This window comes from Lissotriton vulgaris, chromosome 6 (assembly GCF_964263255.1).
Source record: "Lissotriton vulgaris chromosome 6, aLisVul1.2, whole genome shotgun sequence".
NCBI lineage: Eukaryota > Metazoa > Chordata > Amphibia > Caudata > Salamandridae > Lissotriton > Lissotriton vulgaris.
This window is the reverse complement of record NC_141694.1, coordinates 1842424318-1842446861: the sequence shown is the minus strand read 5'-3', so window position 1 is coordinate 1842446861 and position 22544 is coordinate 1842424318. Positions and strand designations below refer to the sequence as shown.

General features: G+C 47.1%; 1 protein-coding gene across 1 annotated transcript in view; it reads left to right on the top strand.

Annotated features, from left to right (window-relative positions):
- PREB (prolactin regulatory element binding) overlaps positions 1–22544 on the top strand; it is a 101265-nt gene that overhangs the window by 33999 nt on the left and 44722 nt on the right. Inside the window, exon 4 of the mRNA XM_086928142.1 lies at positions 17220–17300. Within this exon, the coding sequence (XP_086784268.1) occupies positions 17220–17300 (81 nt within the window). The remainder of the gene's footprint in view (positions 1–17219; positions 17301–22544) is intronic.

The window sequence follows — 22544 nt, the reverse complement described above, 5'->3', positions numbered from 1 at the left end:
GTATGGGCAGCGGAGAAGAACATACTTTCAACACTCCAGTATGGCTTCAGATCAGGGAGAGGGACAGTAGAACAAACTCTGAACCTACATCTTATTATGTCGAAATACGTTGACACCAAAAATGGAAACCTGTATGTTACTTATGTGGACTTAAGCTCTGCTTTTGATTGTGTAAACCATGAACAACTTTGGGACATTTTGGAACTTTTGGGAGTAGACCCATCAATACTCATCTTTATAAAGAATTTGTATAGAAACGCAGGAGCTAGAGTTAGATACGGCCCAAAAGGAGAGTGCTCGCCAAGATTCTCCATAAATAGAGGGGTTAGGCAGGGATGTATATTAGCCCCAATGCTTTTCTCCCTCTACATAGATGCAATAGGAGATCATTTAAAAAACTTTGAATGCGATTATCCCAAGGTGGCAGGGCAATCAATCCCTATCTTGCTCTATGCCGATGACGCGGCTATACTTTCACAAACTAGAGTGGGTTTACAAAAAGCAGTCACGGCATTCAGGGATTTCATGTACGATAAAGGCCTGACAGTCAACATTAAGAAAACCTACTCAATGGTCTGTAATAAAAAGAGAAACAAAAGATCATGCCCCATTCATATTGAGGAGCAAAGAGTAGAGACAGTGGACAATTTCACATATTTGGGCATTTCTGTAAATCGACATACATCTTGGAAGTCGGCAGTTAAAATGAGAACTTGCCCTTGTTAGAGCTGTCGGTGGGCTCAGAGACTTTGCCGGAAGAATAGGTGGGAGGCCTGTTAAACAGCTAATTATTTTATATAAAACAAAATGTATTTCAACAGCTATCTATGGGGCCGGCCTTTGGGGCATCGAAAAGAACATTACCTCTATCCAAATTGAGGAAAACAAATTCCTAAGGTATTTATTGGCAACACCTAAATCAACTTCCGTATACATGATGCATATTGAGTTAGATTTATCATTTATTTCTGATTTTAATTAAAGTGGAACCCCCACTTTTGTGGCATAAAATCTGGACCACTACTGAAACCGACTTAAATCGCGAAGTGATACTGGACATTCTCAAACAGGAGGGGGTAAGACATAAGAAATGGCTGGTCTATATTAAAAACTATTTTGTGGAAATTGGCCACCCAGAGTATTTTTCTGATCCATTGACCCTGGACTCTATATCTAGAAAAAGCTTAAGAAAAACTCTATTGGATCACTTGGAGTCTAAAAGATGGAACCATCAAAAACAAAATACAACTCTCCAGGCGTACCAAAGGGTGACGCAGCACAAGGGCCTCCAAGCATACCTGTCTACAGATTTTTCTTGTTATGCTAGAATGCTTCTTGCCAGATTTAGACTGGGCTCTTTTTTTCGTCTTATAACTTTTCCAGTAAGAAGTGATTGGTCTCGAAATCTGTGTTTTTGTCCATGTGATGATACCTCTGTGCAATCAAATATCCATACCATCTTATTTTGTACTTATTATGCAATTCCCAGGAAAACATTATTAAAACCCCTACTAAAGAGATGGGGCCTGAGGTCTTGCAAGGACGCATATGAGCGCTTACAGATGCTAGAGTATAAAGAAGTTATAGGTATCATGGAACAGTATTTGAAGTTGTTGATCAAATTTAGGAAATCTCTGCAAGGCCCTACCTAAATATGCTGTTTTTTAGATTTCTTCTTCTTCTTTTTTAATTAACTTTTAATTATGCTAAGATTGGTTCTCCTGATCTCGCTTTTTAAATGGTAATGATTTCTCCGATACACTTTTCCATTTCTATTTTACTTATTTTAATGAATTGATCAAATTGTTTGTTTTATATTATTTCTGTGACTGTATGCTTGTATGATATTGTATGAAATATCGAATAAAGCTTATTTGAACATTTGAATTTGTATTGAAGTAAGGAAGTATTTGTCGTACCACTGTCCGTCACAGTTTTCAGCATTTTCTTGGAAAGTAGTTGACCTTTTTTTTTGTGGTTTTCTGTTGAGGTGTCTCTTGGCTTTATGCTGCCAAGACACCATGCTAGCTCCCTTTGACAGCGACCCTTCTTGGTCTGTCATGCAATACCATGTTGGGGTCTAGATGATGTGAGGGTTCCGAAAAAGTATTTATGGGCTAACCTCACACCCATTGGTGTGACGAGATGCGCCCAGATTTAATGCCTTGCTTAGTTCCCTATGTCATCCCCTGGTTCCGTGCCACCTCCTTTCAATGTTGCATTGAGGGTATTAGAAGCAGTTCGGCTCTCTTGCCACCAAGATCTTGCTCGATGTCCTGTTCTTCTGTACCACTCGGGGTAATGCAATCGTTACTCCAGTATTGGAACTTTCATAGATTCACATGCCTGAATCATTCCCCGTCGTCGAGACGGGAGTCTCCGGTATATAAAAAAGCAGTGCTTAGTAGTGTAGCAAACTGAAAAGAGGCCTAGGCCCATTTCCCTTTTGCAACCCATAGCCTTTGTTATGTAAAAAAGGCCCGAACTTATCCCAGAACCAATCAGAGCTCCTCACCCCCTAAAACACTCCTGAGAGAACCTTCTGCCCCTCAGATTTTTCTACCGCACGTTGTGCTAGGGAGTCTCCTTTGAGCTCTGCTCAAACTCTTTACTTCTACAGTATTTTGACTTGGATTTTTAGGTTTCTACATCAACCATGTCTGAGAAAGAGAAAAAAGGATTATTTAGAGCTTGTTCAACCTGCTCCAAGAAGAGGTTATTTACAGATGACCCTTACAAGGACTGCATCTACTGTCTCAATCCAGATCATAAGGCAGCAGATTGTAAGGTATGTCGTACCTTTTCAAATAAGACATTGAGAGATCGTGAGGGAAGACTACTGATCTGGCTTCAGAAAGTCAAAGCCAGGAAGGAAATCCTCTCGTGAGAGTGAGGAGGAATCTGTGGTGTCTAAGATCTCAGAAGAAAAGTAGATCTCCTCAGACACATTCCTCAGGGGAAAGACCTGAGAAGGCCCCAAAAAAGACCACTGTGCGTCGACGGCGGCGTCGACGAGGACTGGGTCGACGATGGAAGTGTTGACGGCGACGTCGACGAGGACAGCGTCGACTGTCACTACAACGTCGACGGTAGCGTCGACGACGGCGATGGGAATCTCGTCGACGGGCTCGTCGACGATGGAAAAAACACAAGAAAAAAGGTTGGTGCCTTGGAAAAAACCTATTACACCGGAGGTTACATCTCCAAGCAAGGTCTCCCCATTGCTACCGTCTCACTTACTGGAAGAGGAAGATTCGGAGGAAGATTCGGTGTATGGTATTGCCAGTAGCCCTTCGCAATTAGAGGTCAAGTACCAGGAAGACGATTCGGAGGAAGAATATGGGGGTTATCAAAAGCAACCCCAGGAACAACACCGATATCGACAACAACGAGAAGAGATGACCAGTGTCCCATCCTCTTTGTTGAGGGATCTCCAAGGAATGTTGGAGGATTATAGAAGAAGATACCCAGCCACTCCAGTCGCTCCACAGGCCGTAGAGGCGGCTCCACGTCCACGCTCGGTTCCAGGGACTCCGATTCGTAGGAGGGAAATTGTGCCGGAACCTACTGTTAGGTCCCCACCACCGACAACACACCATGATACCTCGGATGAGGAACAGGAAGATGGTGAAATTGCGGACACAAGTGCAGAATGGCATGACTATATCGCCCCATCACCTGCACTCCTCCGCAGAGACCAGTGGGCTCTCCACCGGAGGACATTGGTGGATTTCATAATTTGAGGGAGAGAGCCACTAAGAGGTTTGCACTGACCATGACAGAAGAAAAAACTGAATGTTTTCTATATGACTTTAAAGATTTGTATCGGAGATCTGTACGATCTTTGCCTATAGTGTCTCATATCTGGAAGGAAGGATTGAAGGTCATGGAGACGCCAGCGACGGTAACACCAGTTCTGGCCAGACTGGATAAAAAGTATAAAGCACCGGTCGATGCTCCATCTTGCCTTGTGGGTCATCCCAAAACGGATTCTGTTATCACGCAGGCGGCACAACAGAAATCCAGGAACCCATCTGCTCCGATTGCAACACCTCCAGACAAGGAGGGCAGAAGGTTGGATAACGCAGGGAAGCATTTTTCTTTAATGTCTGCTCTGCTGGTAAGAGCCGCTAATGCCCTGGCTATATTGGGGAGGTATGACAGGCAGATGTGGTGCGACCTGTCTCCATATGTTAACCTGGTGCCAGATCCAGAGAAGCAGGAGGCAAAGAAAATTCTCATGGAAGGAGAGAGGACTTCGGCTGAAGTCATAGACTGCGCTATGGATATAGCGACCACAGCATTTAGATCCTTGGGAGGAGCGGCGGTCCTGCGCAGGCAAGGTTGGCTACGAGCAACAGCATTTAGGCCGGAGGTGCAGAACAAAATCTTAGACCTCCCTTTCAATGAAGAAGAATTATTTGGAAAACCTATAGATGACACGCTGGAAAGTATCAAGAAGGATACTGATACAGCAAAGTCTCTGGGAACTCTGCAGTACAGGAAAACCCCTTTTCGTGGCTCCAGGGGCAGAGGACAGTCCTCGTATAGAGGAGGATACCAACAGGGGAGATATTCGTCTTCTTATCAGTCCTCATCACAGCCGTACCGTCAGCAATATAACCAGCGTCAGTCAGGAGGATACACAAAATCAACTCCTAGAGGACGTGGTGGCCGAGGAAAGGACAACACCCGTAGGCAATGACAACCTCCATCTTCCGGCTCTGTCAGATGCTCCCCTGGGTGGAAAGATTGCTCACTATCTACACAATTGGCGGAAAATAACAAAGGACCAATGGGTCCTCAAAATAGTTCAATTCGGTCACACCCTAGAATTTATTCAGACACCCCCTTGTACGCCACCGATGCACAAGAGAGCCAATCATCTGCATCAACTCCGGCAGGAGGTTCGGACAATGCTCCGAAAGGGAACAATAGAACCGGTACCGAAATCCCAGGAAAATAGGGGGTTTTACTCCCGTTTTCTTCTCATCAAGAAAAACAAGCTCCTGTGGCGCCCCATCCTGGATCTCAGATCCTTAAACACCTATCTCAAGAAACAATCTTTCAGGATGGTATCTCTACAGGACATCCTTCTGTTGTTAAACCCAGGGGATCATATGACCACATTGGACCTATAAGACGCGTATTTCCACGTGCCGATACATCCTGCACACAGGCAGTACCTTCGGTTCTGGGTAGCCGGAAGACATTACCAATTCAAGGTACTGCCATTCGGTTTGAAGTCGGCGCCAAGGGTTTTCACAAAATGCCTGGCTCCAGTGGCGGCTGTGTTGAGGAAGCAAAGACATCAAATATTTCCTTACCTCGACGACTGGTTAGTCATAGCAACATCAAAGACACAAGCCAGAGCATCAACGCAAGCTTGCATAGACTTATTCGCCGATTTAGGATTGACTTTAAACGAGAGAAAGTCAAACCTCCACCCAGCAAGAGTGATCACATTTCTGGGAGCAATATTGGACACTGAATGCAACAAAGCGTTTCCTTCCGAGGAAAGACGACTGAGGATTGTGTCCCTCTTCCAAGACTTGAGAAAAAGAAAGTCTCTTTCAGTTCGCAGGTACAAATCCTTGCTGGGTACAATGTCCTCTTGTATTCCACTGATACCTTGCTGCAGGCTAAGAATGAGACCATGGCAGGAACAGATCGATCTCCAATGGCGTCAGGCGGAGGGATCCTTCGACGATATAATAAAGGTGACACCAGTGATGCGACAGGCAGCAGAGTGGTGGACGCAAAAGGCAAATGTGTCTCAAGGACTGTCGTTTCTAACAAGTGCAGCTCCGCTAGTGGTAACAACAGATGCATCATTAGAAGGATGGGGAGCTTTCCTTCAGGACCTTCAGGTCAGCGGCCGTTGGAAAGCAGAGGAGCAGCAATTACATATAAATCTGCTGGAGCTCAGGGCGATCCGTTTGGCATTACTGGCTTTTCTGCCAAGGATAAAAGGTGCGCCGGTGGTAGTAAGAACAGACAACACCACGGCGATGCATTATGTAAACAAGCAAGGGGGAACAAGATCTCTCTCTCCCTGGCTCAGGAAGCCCAGGAGATTTGGGAATGGGCTATTCAGCAGGAAATATCATTGACCGCAGAACACCTCCCGGGGGATCAAAACATCAAAGCGGATACTCTCAGCAGGCTAAAATCGTCCTGCCACGAATGGGAGCTAAACCAGGAAATCCTGGACAGCGTCTTTCGGAGATGGGGAACACCGTTGGTGGACCTCTTCGCTACAAGGGAAAACAGAAAATGCCAGTACTTCGCAAGCTGGCTTCCCCAGAGGGTATCTTGGGGGGAATGCGTTTTCCATGGCATGGTCCGGCGCCTTTGCCTACGGTTTCCCCCAATTCCTCTTCTCCCCCACTTCCTCTTCTCCCCCGCGTACTGGTGAAGATCAAGAAAGAGCCGTGCAGACTGATCCTAGTAGCCCCGTGGTAGTCCAGACAACACTGGTTCACGGAACTGCTGCTACTGTCGGAGGACCGTCCAATTCGGTTGCGCATGAGTCCATCGCTTCTGACAATGTCCAAGGGGCAGGTGCGCCATCCGGACCCGAAATCCTTGCGATTAGCAGCTTTTCTCCTGAACACTGTGAGTTTAGCCATCTGAACATCTCACAAGAATGTAAGGACATCCTGTCCAAGTCCAGAGCGGAGAGTACCGACAGAACCTACAGGATGAAATGGAAGAGGTTCTGTCTGTGGTGTAAGAGACATGCTGTTCATCCTCTTACTGCTGCGCCTCATCAGATTATACCGTACATTCAGCAGTTAGCAAAGTCAGGATTAGCACACGCCTCCATCAAGGTGCATTTGGCTGCGTTATCCCGCTACAGGAGGTCATCGCCAGGCCCATCTTTATGGTCCTCAAGGATTATCAAGCAAATCATGAAAGGAATATTCAGAGTCTTTCCACCAGTAAAGCCTCCACCACCATTATGGAATCTGAATATTGTACTCTCTCAATTGATGAAGCCACCATTTGAACCGATACACAGGGCAGACCTGAAGTTCTTGTCCTGGAAAGTGGCTCTTCTCATTGCGTTGACTTCAGCGAGAAGAGTAGGTGAACTACAGGCGCTCACGATTCAGGAGCCTTTCTTGCAATTTCAAGAGGATAAAATGATTCTCAGGACAAACCCGAAGTTCATTCCAAAGGTGCCAACTGATTTTCATTTGAACAAACCATTGGTGCTGAAGCGTTTCTTTCCGCATCCATCAACAGCGGCAGAAAGAGTATTACACTCTCTGGACGTTCAGAGATGTATGAAATTTTACTTGAAAGAAACTAAGGCGTTTCGCAGGCCTTCCCAGTTGTTTGTCGCCTTCAGCGCACCCAGGAAAGGTTTCCCGCTGTCAAAGAGGAGAATTGCCAGATGGATTTCCAGTGCAATTGTCTACTGTCATCAAGCTGCTGGAAAGCCTTTGAATGCACGAGTCCGTGCTCATTCCATGAGGGCAGTGGCCACATCCACTGCATTATTTGGAGGAGTGCCACACACCTTCACCAGGCACTACTGCTTGGAGGCAGCCGCAGAATCTGATGCGGCGGTGGGAGAGGCGGTACTGCGGAATATCATCCAGTAACGGTGAGCCTTTCTTGCATCCCTCCATCCATAAGTTCTCTTGTTTACAAAGTCACATTTTATATAAGTATGTATATTTATATATGAGATTATGCTTCATTTGCTAATGGTATTGCATGAGTATGTGATTTATCAGAAAAATGTGCTTTGTTTTTTCACTGCTCGCTATTCTGATTCAGGCATGTGAATCTATGAAAGTTCCAATACTGGAGTAAAAAAACAAGTTACTTACCTGTAACTTTAGTTCTCCAGTATTGGAATCTTTCATAGATTCACATGCACCCACCCTCCTCCCCTGAGAGGCTCACCTCGGATTTAGCACAAGAAGTGTATTATTGCACAAGTGCGCGAAAAATCTGAGGGGCAGAAGGTTCTCTCAGGAGTGTTCTAGAGGATGAGGAGCTCTGATTGGTTCAGGGATAAGTTTGGGCCTTTTTTACATAACAAAGGCTATGGGTTGCAAAAGGGAAATGGACCTAGGCCTCTTTTCAGTTTGCTACACTACTAAGCACTGCTTTTTTATATACCGTAGACTCCCGTCTCGACGACAGGGAATGATTCAGGCATGTGAATCTATGAAAGATTCCAATACTGGAGAACTAAAGTTACAGGTAAGTAACTTGTTTTCTTGTGTTACATTGAGGACACATTGCATAAAGTTGAGCATCAGGTCCTGGAAAAGGATCAGAACTTTTCACATCTCTGGTGCTTACTATGTCCTCTGCTGAATTGTAGAAATTGATCCCTAGTTTAAAGGCTGATCTAGCACCTTCCCAGTTGTATATGCGGAGTCTAGCATGCTAGAAACAATGTAGCCACCTAAATATGTGCCAGTGACTCCTTTCTTTGCAACGTTTTAAAACATAAGTCTCCAACGAATAGCCCAGGAGCTACTAGTAGCTCACCAGCACCCTTAAAGTAGCTCTCAGAGGTGTAGCCATGCCTAGTACCTCATTCAGAGGTTCTATGTATCAAAAAGAAGGCAACTGTACTCAGTTTAGCAACCTTAGAGTGACCGCCGATCAAACCAATGAACGCTCAAACAGTGTCTGCTTTTGGGGTCTGCCACTTGACTGTGCCTCCACTCTCTCCATCTAGCTGAGACACAAGGAAGTGGTCTTTTATAGGCCTTACTCTATCAGTCACACCATGTGTGACCAAAGGCCTGCGAACAGAGAATGTCAGTGGAGCCCCAGAAGTAACCAGTTCTGACCAAAAAAGTGTTGCACTGCAGGAGCCATGGAGAAAATGTGTTTGTTGGTTGCATGATCCGCCCAAGAGCTGAGTCAAGCAGGGTATGGATCCAAAGATGAGACCATTAAGAGCCTTGTGCATCTTTATATGTGTGTGTATGCATGTGTGCAGTTTTATGTGTGTCTGTGATGTTGGGTATTTCCCTAATAAACACTGTTTTTTTCTTGGAAGCTGTGCCTGGTGTCCAGGACCACCAAATGCAGATGCTACACCCATCATATGAAGTTCATCTCTGGCACAGTTGCGGCTGTTAATAGCACAATAGTGACAATGGCATAATTGCATCCTTGACAGTGTGAACACTCTTGATCGGGTTGTGGCATACTGGCACTCATTGACCTTTTAATATTGATACAGGCCTACTGTTATCCATCCTTAATATAGATGTGGCCACCCCTCACATAATAATGGCCATGACTGGTATATGGGCTGCATGCAGGCAAATATGGTGTCCCTCCTTAGCACAGTGGTAGCTCGGGTATAAGGCGGGAATCATTGGCATATTACATGCATCCTTGATGTTAGTGAGTATCCATGGCCTGTGATTGGAATACCTGGACATTTGAAACAGAAATTGTCAGTGAAAGGCATTTGTACATGTGAGCGCTTGGTGAAAATGACAAGCTAATATTTGGGAACTGCGTAGTTCCTAAAAATGAAAACATATTTTGAAAGCAAAAATAATCTTTTTTTCAGGACGGGGTTTTTTTCTGGAAAGTTGCATTTGTCTGCCCAAAATGAAAAGCAGTATTTGAAAAATGTATTTTCAGAAACTGATGAGCACATTACAAGTTAGCGTTGATTGATTATTCAAGCTGATTTGGGAAGAGTCATGTCCACACGTGATGACAACATAACATGTATTTGTATATGCATGTTCACCAAAGGGTATGTTGGTGCTAAGTAATGGATTTTTATTGTTACCCAACGCAAAGGAACTCATTTTATCGACCCCAGATGGAAGAAAGGCTGATTGGACCCAATGGGATAGGAACCTGTAACCGAATACAGGCCCCTACAGTGGACACATTAGTCCACTAAGCCAACAGACCTGGCTTATCTGGCTGTTAATAGTCAGCTGCAGGCATTTAATATTGCTAAGCTTTTTTCCTGGCATTTGTATTGGTAACCTCGCTGAAATGGTTGGGTGGTCACTACTGAAATCCTGCTTAGGGTGGTCATATTGTAATGTTGACATATGTGGTCACTATTTTACTGTGATAAAATTTGCTAGGAGCTCAGGAAGAGTATCCTTGATCAGAAGCAGCTCTCACTAAAGAAAAGGTTGGAGACTTTTATTTTAACACAAACCCACAAAACACTTGGGCATTTCAGTTTGGAACAGATGTACCAGATACTGTAGTAAGAGAGACCCTCTGAGAGGCATCTGAAAGAAAAATGCCCCACAAAGGAGTATCCTAGGATATAACATTACATATTCCACAGAGCATATTTCTTTAATTTCTTTCTATTTTTGGTAAAGCGCAAACCGTAAAGTCATCATTTAATTATGGAATGCAATGGAAACAGAACATCATCAATGATTCAACAACACTCCTAGTAGAAGGCATTGAATGATTTAATTCATATAATATTATGATCTCAGCAGGCACTAATCCGCGCGGCAACTAGTGAATAAGAAGAAATAAAGCAGAAAAAGTTTACTGATAGTAGTGAACATAATAAAAACAGAAATTAAGCTTGAGGAAAGAAACATGGGGATATTACAAGGAGTGACATAACGTTTAAAGAGGGTAAAGGATAGGATTATGAGAAAGAGTTGGAAGTTGGGAGATATTAGGGGTGAGACCACAAGTAGAGAAGAGGCAGTTGGGAGGAGTTGAGTTGTTGTATAGTGTTGGAAGGGCAGGAATGAGGACTGTTAAAAGCTCAAGATGTTTGAGGAGAGGTAGATGTGGGACAGAGTTGAGTAGCGCTTTGACTCCCGCAACGATCCAAGACAGTAAAATAACCTGTCAGGGGTTCCACAGGATCAAAAACATTTGTTCCTGCTGTTTGTTAGAGTTTTTCAAGGACAACAATACTTATTGCTCCAAACTGACCTCCATGGTCGCGGTACCAGGATTTGCTCAAGTTACCCACCTGACCACAAAGGAGGTTTTGATGCAGACGGATATTCTCTCCCAAGATTTCAGAAGAGTTTCTTTATTCAATCCTGCCTTCATTGTGCTTAACAACTCGGGTCCTGAGTACCTACTGCTTGGCCACCTGATACTCCCAGATACATCCATGACCATTCTGTAGTGCACTGCACACCTTGCCATCCAGTGGAAGAGGCTCTGCATCTGTTCTATCTGGAGGTGGACCTTAGAACCCATATTGTCTTATCTTTTAGCTTTGGGTACATCTGCACCTATTAAAGTACAGCTGGCTGCCAAAATGTTATTACCAGACAACTGTGTTTACTCAACCCAAATGATTAAACATTTCCTGGAAAGTCTGAAAAACGTCTTTGCATTAGTTAGGAGCCCCTCCATTCCTAGATTTTATTATTGTCCTTTCAAAATTGATGGGGTCTCCCTTTGAACATAGGCAGAGGATCTCCAGTACATTTCATGCACAATGGTTTACTTATATCCTCGGCATGAAAGAGGAGTGGCTCTATACACTGTGGAATTGCATGTTCTCAACCCATACTAGTATAATGCCCTTGATTTTAAAAAACAAAAAAAAGCCCCAAATATGTGGAAGTAGAAACTTCGATGTGATGTTGCACATGTGTATAAATCTAGGCACCAATATTAAATACAATTGTTGTACATATAGTAACATTTGTGGAATAGTTGCCAATGTGTCTCTCAAGAGTATCTGGGTTCTTTTCTGCAGAGGTGAGAGGATAGCAAAGATACTGGGAAGGGCACTTCTGATAAGGCTTGACAGTTGGCCTATGGTGCCTTAAAACTGGGGCTTCCTTTCATTGCATTTCATTTCACCTCCATCCCAGCACAGTGACAGTTGGGTACAACAGGGTTATCTGCAGTGATTACTAGGTGGAATGTATTATTGTAACCACATTGCTATTTGCTGAACAGAGATTTCTCAAAGATTCAGATCATAGTTAAGTGACTCCTTTTTTGTGCACATAACCAAGAAGACTGAATGTGTTGTAAATGACTGACCTATATTCCACTGAGGTGCATTAGTGGTGTTTATCTGGAGTGTAACTATGCACTGCATAATCTGCATTTTTTGTGTCTTGTATTGGTCCAAGAGGGCACACTCCATGCCACAATTTTGGGATAACAAATGGAAACGTTGAGGTGTTGTGGATTTCTATTAGCTGCTCAGTTAGAAAAAAAGGTTTATGGAGCTGTGGTGATGAAACATCCAAAGTGATGGGAATTAGAAAAAGAGAAAATGTCTTGGACCTACTGGGTGACTCTTTCATTGACAGTGTTTAGCCCTTTTTAGGTCTCACGCGCATGCACCGCATAGTAGACCTTTAGCCGTCGTTCAGCTGTTTTTCGAAGCACATACTCTTGTTTGTGGCGGCATACACCTTGCGGGAGTACGCAGCTGCACGCCACAAGCACGAGTATGTACTTCGAAAAACAGACTGCACGTGAACCACTTGCTGGCTCACCTCCTGCTCCCCCTCTTACAATTAAGCACTGCGTTACTCCTGTCTCCCTCCATTAGCCATCCTCTTTCCTTACTCCTTTCCATCTTCTTTTCTCCTCCTTCCTTTATACTGCCTCAGGCCCTCGCCTTCCCTGTCACTTCCTTCCGTTCACCACAGCGCCCCCTCTCTCCACCTCGCTTCTGGTCTCCTTTCCGCAGGCAATTTACATATTTTCCTGCAGGATCGTCACCGCTTTGCCTGATGATGGCAAGAGCGGCGCGTGCCATTTAAAATACATCTTTTATGAGGACCCCCCACCGAAAGCCTGGAAATTTCCCATTAACATGCCATTGATTTTCTTCTTAATATATTAAGCAGCCGCACTGGCACAGGCAGGTATTGGCAGCTAAGTGAAATGGTTTGTACCGGATGATGGCGGGAGACGAAGGCATGAAAGTGGCAGTGAGCCCCGTATTAGCACGTTCCACTCAGCGGCGAGAGTGTCTTAGAACAAAGCATTGCAAAGCCAACACACATTCCATCGGTAGATACACACACACACACACACAATTAAACACATACCAAACGCATATGAACTCACAAAAGAAATTATGGAGCTTCTACTGGTCACCTTACAGTATCTTGCTGCGCCTTTCTTCACAGCTTAACATTCTAACAAAAATGAATGTCTGTTCTCATGTGACATAACTGGTGCTATGTAAAGCGCTCTGATATCCGATTCAGGTCAAGTTCGCGCTATATAAAATTCTGCAAAAAAAACAAACCCATTTCATGAGGTCACATTTCCTTTATGTTATCTTGATAAATAACTGCCACGTGTAGTGTGTGCTGTACAAACGGAGCAAAAGACACACAATTGATGGACGGAATGCAGAACAAATCAAAACCTTTACTGTTCTTGTTGCATAGAACCTTGTGTTACCTGCCGGTCAAAAGGTAAGGTCATTGTAATATAGCTTAGCGAGTTATGACCCTGCAGCAAGGACCTGCCTGCAAACAAGAAGGCATATATTTAGAGCCTAGCTGTTATTTACTAAATCCTTTCTTATTTTAAGGATGCTAAAAAAGGCTACTTTGGGTAGTAATAAACACTTATCAGTAAGTGCCATATATATAGTTATTAGTGAGATAACTAATGGACTTCTGTGGAGGTGGAGCGAGAAGGCTGGGGGAGGGCGGCGTCTCAGTCTCGCAGTGTTTTGAAGCATTTCTAGGTGAGACCTATAAAAAGCTTTGTGAAGCGTGTGCATGCTTTTCCAAAATATCAAAAATGCTTGCAAAGCAAACAGACACGTTTTGGGATGCATGATTAAAATAGTTCGTTTTTCATTAATTTAAGTAATTATAAAAAGTTACAATGCACTGTAAAATGAGAACGGATCAGCGTGCTTTCCTGCTATATTGAAAGTGGCCTGTGTTTGCTACTTTCCCCTCCTGTGTAGAGAGGAGAGATACAAAGAGATTCTCTCTACAAATTACTCTTAAAAAATAAGGTCGTCTGGAGAAACCATGTTTTGGAGCAGACGGCCCTTCCTTGGAGATGAGAAATTAAAATATCTGGTAGTGGTTTGTGGAGGAAAAAGAAGCACTTAAAGTGAAAGCCGCACCACTCACAAATAATTAAAGTTGTGATATTTGTGCTTTCGTGGATCATTCGCCTCCATTTTGTGAGATGCAGCCTTCCTCTGCCGCAGATTGCAGTGAGCAGAGTCCAGGAAGTGGTAAGGAGACCGACTAGTGCTGTCTCTTCCCCAAAACAAAAGTTGTTAAAGAAACTATTTTCCCATTCTGTGATTACTGTCTTTACCTGTGGTTGTTACAGTTTAAAATTGTAGTTTTAACCTGCCTGTGAGTGCATATTTTATCACTTGTTTTGTGTTTTAAACTTGTGGTTTTCGCTGCCCATGATTGCTTCCATTTCACGTGTTAAATTGTGGGATTTGCAGTCCAAACTCTGTAGTTTATCCCTCTCATTCCTGGTGACAATTCCTTTTCCCCTCCAACTTGTGCGAAGACCTGAATGTTAAAACAGTGCACCCCCAGCCACCATTTGTGTTCAGAAGCCAGTGACTCAGCCCCCCCTCCCCACAGCAACGGGGATATTCTACATTAGAGGTTGCTTCTGTGAGCTGTTTAAAATGTGTTTACTAGGGAGTGTGCACTTCGTTTTTTGGCCAGGAGGGGGGAGTAAAGTTCTATTCAAACAGTATTGTTAGATTTCAAGTTAGTAAGGCCTTTACCTGCAGAAGTCCAAAGTGTGTATTGAGCCTGTTTGTTTCCTAGGAGATTCTGAATAGGAGAAACAGCTCCCCAACTTCCTGGCCAGCAAACCTTGTCTGAGGTCGCTAGGAGGGTAGGGTGGGACTAGGGCTAGGGTTAGACCTTTAATTGGAAGTAGCGGTTAGGGCTTCTGGTGTGATTGGTTGCTGGACTAGTTGTGGGACTAAAAGTAGGGTTAGGCTTTCTATTGGAAGTAGGGACTAGGGCTTCCTGTACCATTGGTTGCTTGGACTTGGGTTGAGACTACTGGTAGGGCTAGGGCCTCTATTGGACGTAGAGTTCTGGATTTTTTAACTGATTGGGTGCTTGGACTAGGGCTATGATTGGCTGTAAGGTCCTGGTCTACTATTGGTTCTAGATTTTAGGGCTAGTATTGTGATTGGATAGTGTTAGGGCGAGGGGTCCCATTGGCTGAAGTGGTCACCGGATTGCCAGTGCTATAAAAGACCAGGGTTAGGGCATCTCAACTGAGGGCAGAGAGGACAATGGCAGCTGCCTATTTGAGCCTGTTAAGGGCGGAGAGGACAAGGGCAGCTGCCTGTTTGAGACTATTCGAAACTGACCAGGGCCAGGGCCAAAAATGCTGCCCATTTTCCCATTTAGCAATACCCAGCCCACAATATCCACATCTACAAACTTAAGGTACTTATCGATCTATATATTTATCACTTTATTCTAATTTAGCATTTCCAATACACTACCCTTTCTCTCAGCCTATTTTATTTATTCATAAAGTTTTATATAGCGCAAACCATGCATCTATCAATGTATCCTCTACATCCACTCACATGTATCCCAAACTCCATACCACTATTATGATCCTCAAAATAACCCTTTCTTGACTCTCTCCTACTCTATCCCTCCTTACATCATCTGACACCTCTTTCCACTATACCTATCCCCCAAAACAAACCTTTCTAAACTCTTCCCTCTGACTCCTCCCCTCCAGAACTCCTCTTTACTCATCCAAAAGCCTCCTCCTACTGCTAAGACCAAAAACCCTTCACTCTTTTATCCCTCCACTATCCTTTTCAATAAAAACTAACAGACTAATATGTTCACTTCTCAAATTCAATATTCAACTATATTAATTCACCACTAATCCTTTATGGGTTCCGGAGTGGCGTGCTTCAACACCCCATCAGGGGTAACAAGTGCTATAAGAATGCAAATCTTTCTTCCCCTTTTATCCCTCCACTATCCTTCTCACTCCAAATAACTGACTAATATCCACCACTGAGATTACTTTCATATTTCACTATACTAATTCACCACTAATCATTTATGGGCCTTCGAAGTAGCGTGCTTTATCACCCCATCATGGGTAACAAGCGCTAAATAAATACAAACCATTTTTCCTCCTCTATCCTCCAGACTATCAACCCAAATCCAAATAACCTATCCACCACTTAAAATGTACTTGCATGTTTCACTATACTAATTCAACACTAATCCTCTATGTGTCCGGAGTAGCGTGCTACTCGCTGAAAAAGCGCTTTGACGCCTCGTATGGGGTAGTAAGCGCTATATAAATGCAATTACAATACAATACATAGTCCTGATTGGTTACCTACGTAATGTATACAGTATTGCAGCTAGGCTAATACTAAATGTTGCTCAAGGCCTGTGTAATGCTACCAAGTTAGCATTAGTCTCTGAGATAGTGCTTGAAGACTGTCAATGTAACCGTGTAATGTTCTGTTACGTTTAGCTGAGTTAGAATGAGCCTATAAAAATGCACATGTATTGAATTATTTTGTGTATCTTTATTTCCTTGTTTGTTACATATTGACATAGTTATAATTAAGGATATAAACTAGTTACTTTCATGTTTTTGAATTTCAATACTAGTATTTTAGTATGGGTAAATTTGTGCTACCAAGAACTTCTGAAAAAGCACACTGTGTCTTTTGACTGAAAACCATATGGCTGCACCAAGTGGATTCCATTGGAACAGGAAAGCGATTGTATGTTTCCTTTTCCATAGAACTTGAATTGGAACATTGGAATGTTGGGAGCTCCAGTGAAAACAATGGAGTGCTCCGGGCTTATAATGGCTGGTAGAAGCCCGGGGCTCCAACATTCCAATATTTCTTTGTTCACAGCTCTGGCTGTGAACAAAGGCTTCAGGGAGCCTGAGGGGATTCCAATCCCCTCGCGCTCCCATAAGGCTTTGTTCTTTTTAGTTAGAACATTCTGCCCTCTAGTGACAGAATGTTCTAATAGCCTTATAGCCCTTCGTAGATGGGCTATACCGCTATTAAAGTCCCTCTCCCTTGTTAAAGGCCCTCTCTTTCGGCTCTGGGCCTTTAACGCTGGAGAGGGCCTTTAATAGCCGGTATAGCCCTCTACGGCGGGCTATAAGGCTATATTAACCTTGTGAGTTCATGAATACTTGAAGCAAATGGCTGTGTGATCTCTGTGCCTAGTATTCTTTTTCAGCTTCTCACTTTGTGTTTTTCCATTCAGTATCCCAGTATGAAGAAAATGATGGATTTCAAAGCTCATAATGGGGAAATTGAAGATCTTGCTGTAGATCCAGAAAATAAGGTACAACCGCTTTAATGACTACTCCACAGTTCCCATAAAACAGAGGTCTTCAAACTGGGGAGCGGACCACCCTGGGGGGCCGTAAGTTATCTCAGTGGTGGCGCTAGTCTCTGGCCAAGAGAAGCATCGTGCTTTTGTTTTAAGTGTTAAAAACATGAGCGGCAGTAAGCCACTTTGTAATGGGCCATCACTAACCATTTTTGTCATTATATTCTGACAGGAGTATGTGTAAAAAGGGGTAACGGAGCTTAGCTGCATTGTTGAAATATGTTTAGACATATTTAAGCATTGCCAATTTAGTAGAAAAATTGAGAAAAATTGAGGGGGGGGGCACATAGGATTTTTTTATATGTGGAGGTGGGGGGTGCAGCATTCAAACGTTTGAAGACCACTGCCGTAAACGTACAAGTACTTGATGGAAATCCCCTAAAGCGACAGGTTACTGCAACACTCGCTGTTCTTGGTTGCAGAACTTGGTTTCTCCATGATGGCATGTTCTTTTCACATTCACATTCATAGCTAATATAATATACCTGCTTAAGTTAAGTTAAAATGGAGGCATTACCAAGTTTTTAAATAAACAACCCTTATGGTGATGGTTGTAAAGTCAACCTTATAGACCAGCTATCCAAGAGTTAGCGTGGACAGAACAGTCTTAGGCTAAAAGACTCTTGAGGGCGTGTAAAGCCAGCTGTTTTACCATATGTAACCCCTTGAATACCAAATGAAAGGACACCAAACAGGATATATATATAATATATATATGTATTTATTTACTAACACACTCCTCTGAACTCTTTATGAGGTCAGAGGCAAAAGCACATAACAAGTTACTCTCAGAAATTCTTTAAATAGCACAATGTACAATCTGAAAGAGACACGTTAGTGATAGATTCCTTACCTTAGAATATCCCCAGGCGTCAGACTGGATCCGGAAACTTTTGCGTAGCAATACCCCTGCGCGCCGGTAGGCGTCGTCTGCGGCTCCGCGTCCGTCGTCGGCGTCGTGAGCGCCGGGATGACGTCGTCGGAGTACTTAGACGGCGCCCATGCGCGCTGACGTCAGTTCTTCTTTTTTCCGCGCCAGCTAGCGCAGATCCGGAAGAAGCTCTACCCCCAGTCACTTTTTGACTGAAAAATTTTGATCCTTTTTGATCTTCTCTTAGTCGACTGTCTCGACTATCGGTGCCAGGGATGCCCGGGTTCAAGCCTTGTTCGAAGTGCGGCCAACTCATGTCGGTCACGGACCCCCATCGCCGGTGCCTGAAGTGCTTAGGCCTCGACCACGACGATCGAACCTGCGCCGACTGCCGGGCCCTGACGTCGAAGGCTAGGCGGGAGCGGTCCCGCAAGCGTCTCGAGCTGAGGCACTCGGCCCCGCGCCAGGTCCCGGTCCCGGTCCCACGGGAGGTCGAGGGACAGGTCGCGAGGTCGGAGTCATCGACGTTCCGGAAGTGGACACCGATCGTCTGGTTCCAAGTCCTCAGGTAAGAGGCATGAGAGGTCGGAGCGACACCATCGGTCCTCCGACCCGCCCCGACGCTCGCTCGATGCAGCCGGGGACTCGGGCGACACCGCCCACGCGGCTCCGCGGGAGTCGCAAGCGTCGCCGCCTGCCCCACACCTTCGGGTCCCTGGGCACGGCGCGTCGCAGGAGGAGGTCGAGAGGTACCTCATGGCCATGAGGGCCCTCCCTCCTCAGTCGGTTCCCGTGGCGCCTTCGGGCCGATCGGCTCCGTCTGGAGGTCCTTCCGGGTCGGGCGCTTCGGCCCCGGCGCCGCGCGACCTCGCTGGATCCGGCTCCGGATCTGGGACCTCGCCGGTCGACCTTACGACCTCGCCGGCGCCGTCCCTTCAGGTGTCGTCCTCGGCAGCCGATGTGGTTGCCGCCCCCAATGTTTCCTACGATCCTACTCAGGAGTCGGAGGGGCGCCGCTGGGCGCCGATTCCGTCGGCCTTTGGAGACTTCTATCTCCACGAGGAGGCCCTGGCTGTTAATCCTGGTCTCCAGGAGCCAGGTGACGAGGAGCAATGGGAGGGGTCCGAGGACCCTCTGGCACGTGATTGCCAGTCACATCAGGACTGGACATATGAGCTTGGGGAGGCCAGTGGTATTGACACCTCGCCAGACACTGGATTTACGTCGCCCCCGACTGTGGCTTCGGAGGCGGGTTCTGCTTACTGCGTAGTGTTGACGAAGGCAGCTAAGGCCTTAAACCTTCAGCTCCCCGTCGCGGCCGTGAGGACTAATCTCCTCACTGAGGTCCTCAAACAGCAGTCCGGCTCCGCGGAGCCCCTCCTGCCGTTCAATGAGGCCTTGTGTGACGTTCTTCTGGGCACTTGGTCCAAGCCCGCCACAGGCCCCCCTGTGGACAGGAACGTGGCCAGACGCTACCGCCCGGCACCGGGCGACCCATGCTTTTTGTCCACCCATCCCACCCCCGAGAGCCTGGTCATCCAGGCCTCTAACTCCCAAACCGCATTCCCGTCGGCCCCGCCCGACAGGGAATCCAAGAGATATGAGCAGTTCGGGAAGAAGGTCTTCTCGTCTGTGAGCCTAGGGCTACGGTCTGTGAACACCAACTGTCTCTTGGGCCGCTACACCCACACTCTGTGGGACACGGTTGCGGAGGTGCTGCCACAATGCCCTCAGGAGGTCAGGGCTAAACTCAGCCAAACCCTTGCGGACGGCCGAGATGCGGCACGCTTTTCTATCCGGTGTGGGCTGGATACCACGGACTGACTGGGCAGGGCGATGGCAACGATGGTGGCGGTTCGACGCCACGCCTGGTTGAGGTCCGCCAACTTCTCGGCCGATGTCCAGGCCACCCTCCTGGACATGCCGTTTGATGGCCGTCGCCTCTTCGGCGACAAGGCAGACCATGCGCTGGAACGTTTCAAGGACACCAGGGCCACGGCCAAGTCCTTGGGCCTTACGGCCCCACGCCAGCAATCGGTGCCTTTCGCTCCTTTCGTGGCCACGGAAGGGGCGCCCCACCACGGACCGTCAGCCACGCACCGCAGAATGTTCAGCAACGCGGTGGCGGACGTGGGAACCGCCGTGGCGGTGGTCGGGGCCAGCAGCGAGGCCAGTCCACACCTCCCTCAGCAGCCCCCGCCTCAAAACCTTCCTAGTCCGAGTATTCAGGCCCATGTGACGCCAGTGGGAGGCAGGGTTCGCCATCACCTCTCCCACTGGCATACAGTCACTTCGGACAGGTGGGTGCTGCAAATTGTCCGAAGGGGTTTCTCCCTCCCCTTCGAGTCTTCCCCTCCATCCATGCCACCTCAGTACCACCGTGTGTCGGGGGATCACTTGCAACTTCTGCAAGAGGAGGTTTCGGCCCTCTTGGCCAAGAGGGCCATCGAGCACGTTCCTGGGCCAGAAGTAGGACGTGGTTGTTACTCCCACTACTTTCTGGTACCCAAGAAGGGCAAAGGGGGCCTACGCCCTATCTTGGATCTGCGGAACGTCAACGGCTTCCTCCGGACGGAGAAGTTCAAGATACTCACTTTGGCTCAGGTCCTGGCTGCCCTGGACCCAGGAGACTGGATGGTAGCGTTGGACTTGCAGGACGCCTATTTCCACATCCCCGTCCTGCCGGCCCACCGGCGTTACCTACGGTTCATGGTAGGCCAAGAGCACTTTCAGTTTACCGTGCTCCCCTTCGGCCTTGCCAGCGCCCCATGGGTGTTCACGAAGGTGATGGCGGTGGTCGCAGCCCATCTGCGCAGGCAGGGGGTATCAGTCTTCCCCTACCTCGACGACTGGTTGTTGAAGGCGGGCTCGCCCCAGACAGTCGTCAGCCACCTCCAGACTACGGCCGACCTCCTGCACTTGCTGGGGTTCTCCATCAATGTGCCGAAGTCACACCTGTGTCCCTCTCAAAAGCTCCTCTTCATCGGAGCGGTTCTCGACTCGGCGCAGTTTCGGGTTTACCCACCCGAACAGCGGGTTCGGGATATTCAGGCTCTGATTCCTGTCTTCAGGCCGTTATCCCGGGTCTCGGTCAGGTTGACGCTGCGGCTTCTGGGGCTGATGGCCTCCTGCATCCTTCTGGTGCGTCACGCCAGGTGGCGGATGCGGGCTCTGCAGTGGGACCTGAAGTTTCATTGGGCCCAGCATCAGGGCAACCTGTCCGATCATGTCCTGATCTCGGAGGGCACTGCAAAGCAACTGCAGTGGTGGCTCACGGACTGCGACTGGGTCAGTGGCAGACCCCTCTCCCTACCCCAGCCGGAGCACGTAGTTGTGACGGACGCGTCCCTCCAGGGCTGGGGAGGCCACATGGGAGAGGCGGAGATCAGAGGCCTCTGGTCTCCGGCGGAGTCCCGGCTCCACATCAACCTTCTGGAGCTGCGGGCGATTCGTCTTGCACTGAAGGCATTCCTCCCCTCTGTCAGGGGGAGCGTAGTGCAAGTGTTCACCGACAACACCACCGCCATGTGGTACTGCAACAAACAGGGCGGTGTGGGGTCGTGGACCCTCTGCCAGGAGGCTCTGCGCCTCTGGCAGTGGCTGGAACATCAGGGCGTGACCCTGGTGGTTCAACACCTGGCAGGCTCTCTGAATGCCAGGGCGGACGAACTCAGCCGCCGGTGCATGATGGATCACGAATGGCGTCTGAACTCGGACGTGGCGCAAGGTCTCTTTCGACAGTGGGGAGAGCCTTGGTTAGATCTATTCGCCACAGAAGAGAACGCGCAATGTCAGCAGTTCTGCGCGTTGGAGTTTCCAAGACGGCACTCGCTCGGAGACGCTTTTCGTCGCGAGTGGAGCTGCGGTCTGTTGTACGCCTTTCCGCCTATACCACTTCTGCCCAGAGTGCTGAAGAAGATCAGGCACGACCGGGCCCAGGTCGTCCTTGTGGCTCCGGACTGGGCACGAAGATACTGGTATCCCGAGCTACTCAGCATGTCAGTCGATCCCCCGATTCGTCTGCCTCTTCGGGAGGACCTTCTGTCGCAGCAGCAGGGGACGGTCCTGCACCCGAACCTGTCCAGTCTCCACCTACAAGCTTGGAGATTGAGCGCCGGCAGTTGAGGCCATTTGACTTGCCTCCCGAAGTCTGTGATATCATTCTGGCAGCCAGGCGTCCCTCCACAAAGTCGGTATACGCCTGCCGGTGGAACAGATTTGTGGCATGGTGCACAGCAAAGGCTGTGGATCCTCTCTCTGCACCCCTTTCGGAAGTGCTGCTCTTTCTTCTTTCCCTTGCCCAGCAGGGCTCTGCTCTGGGCACT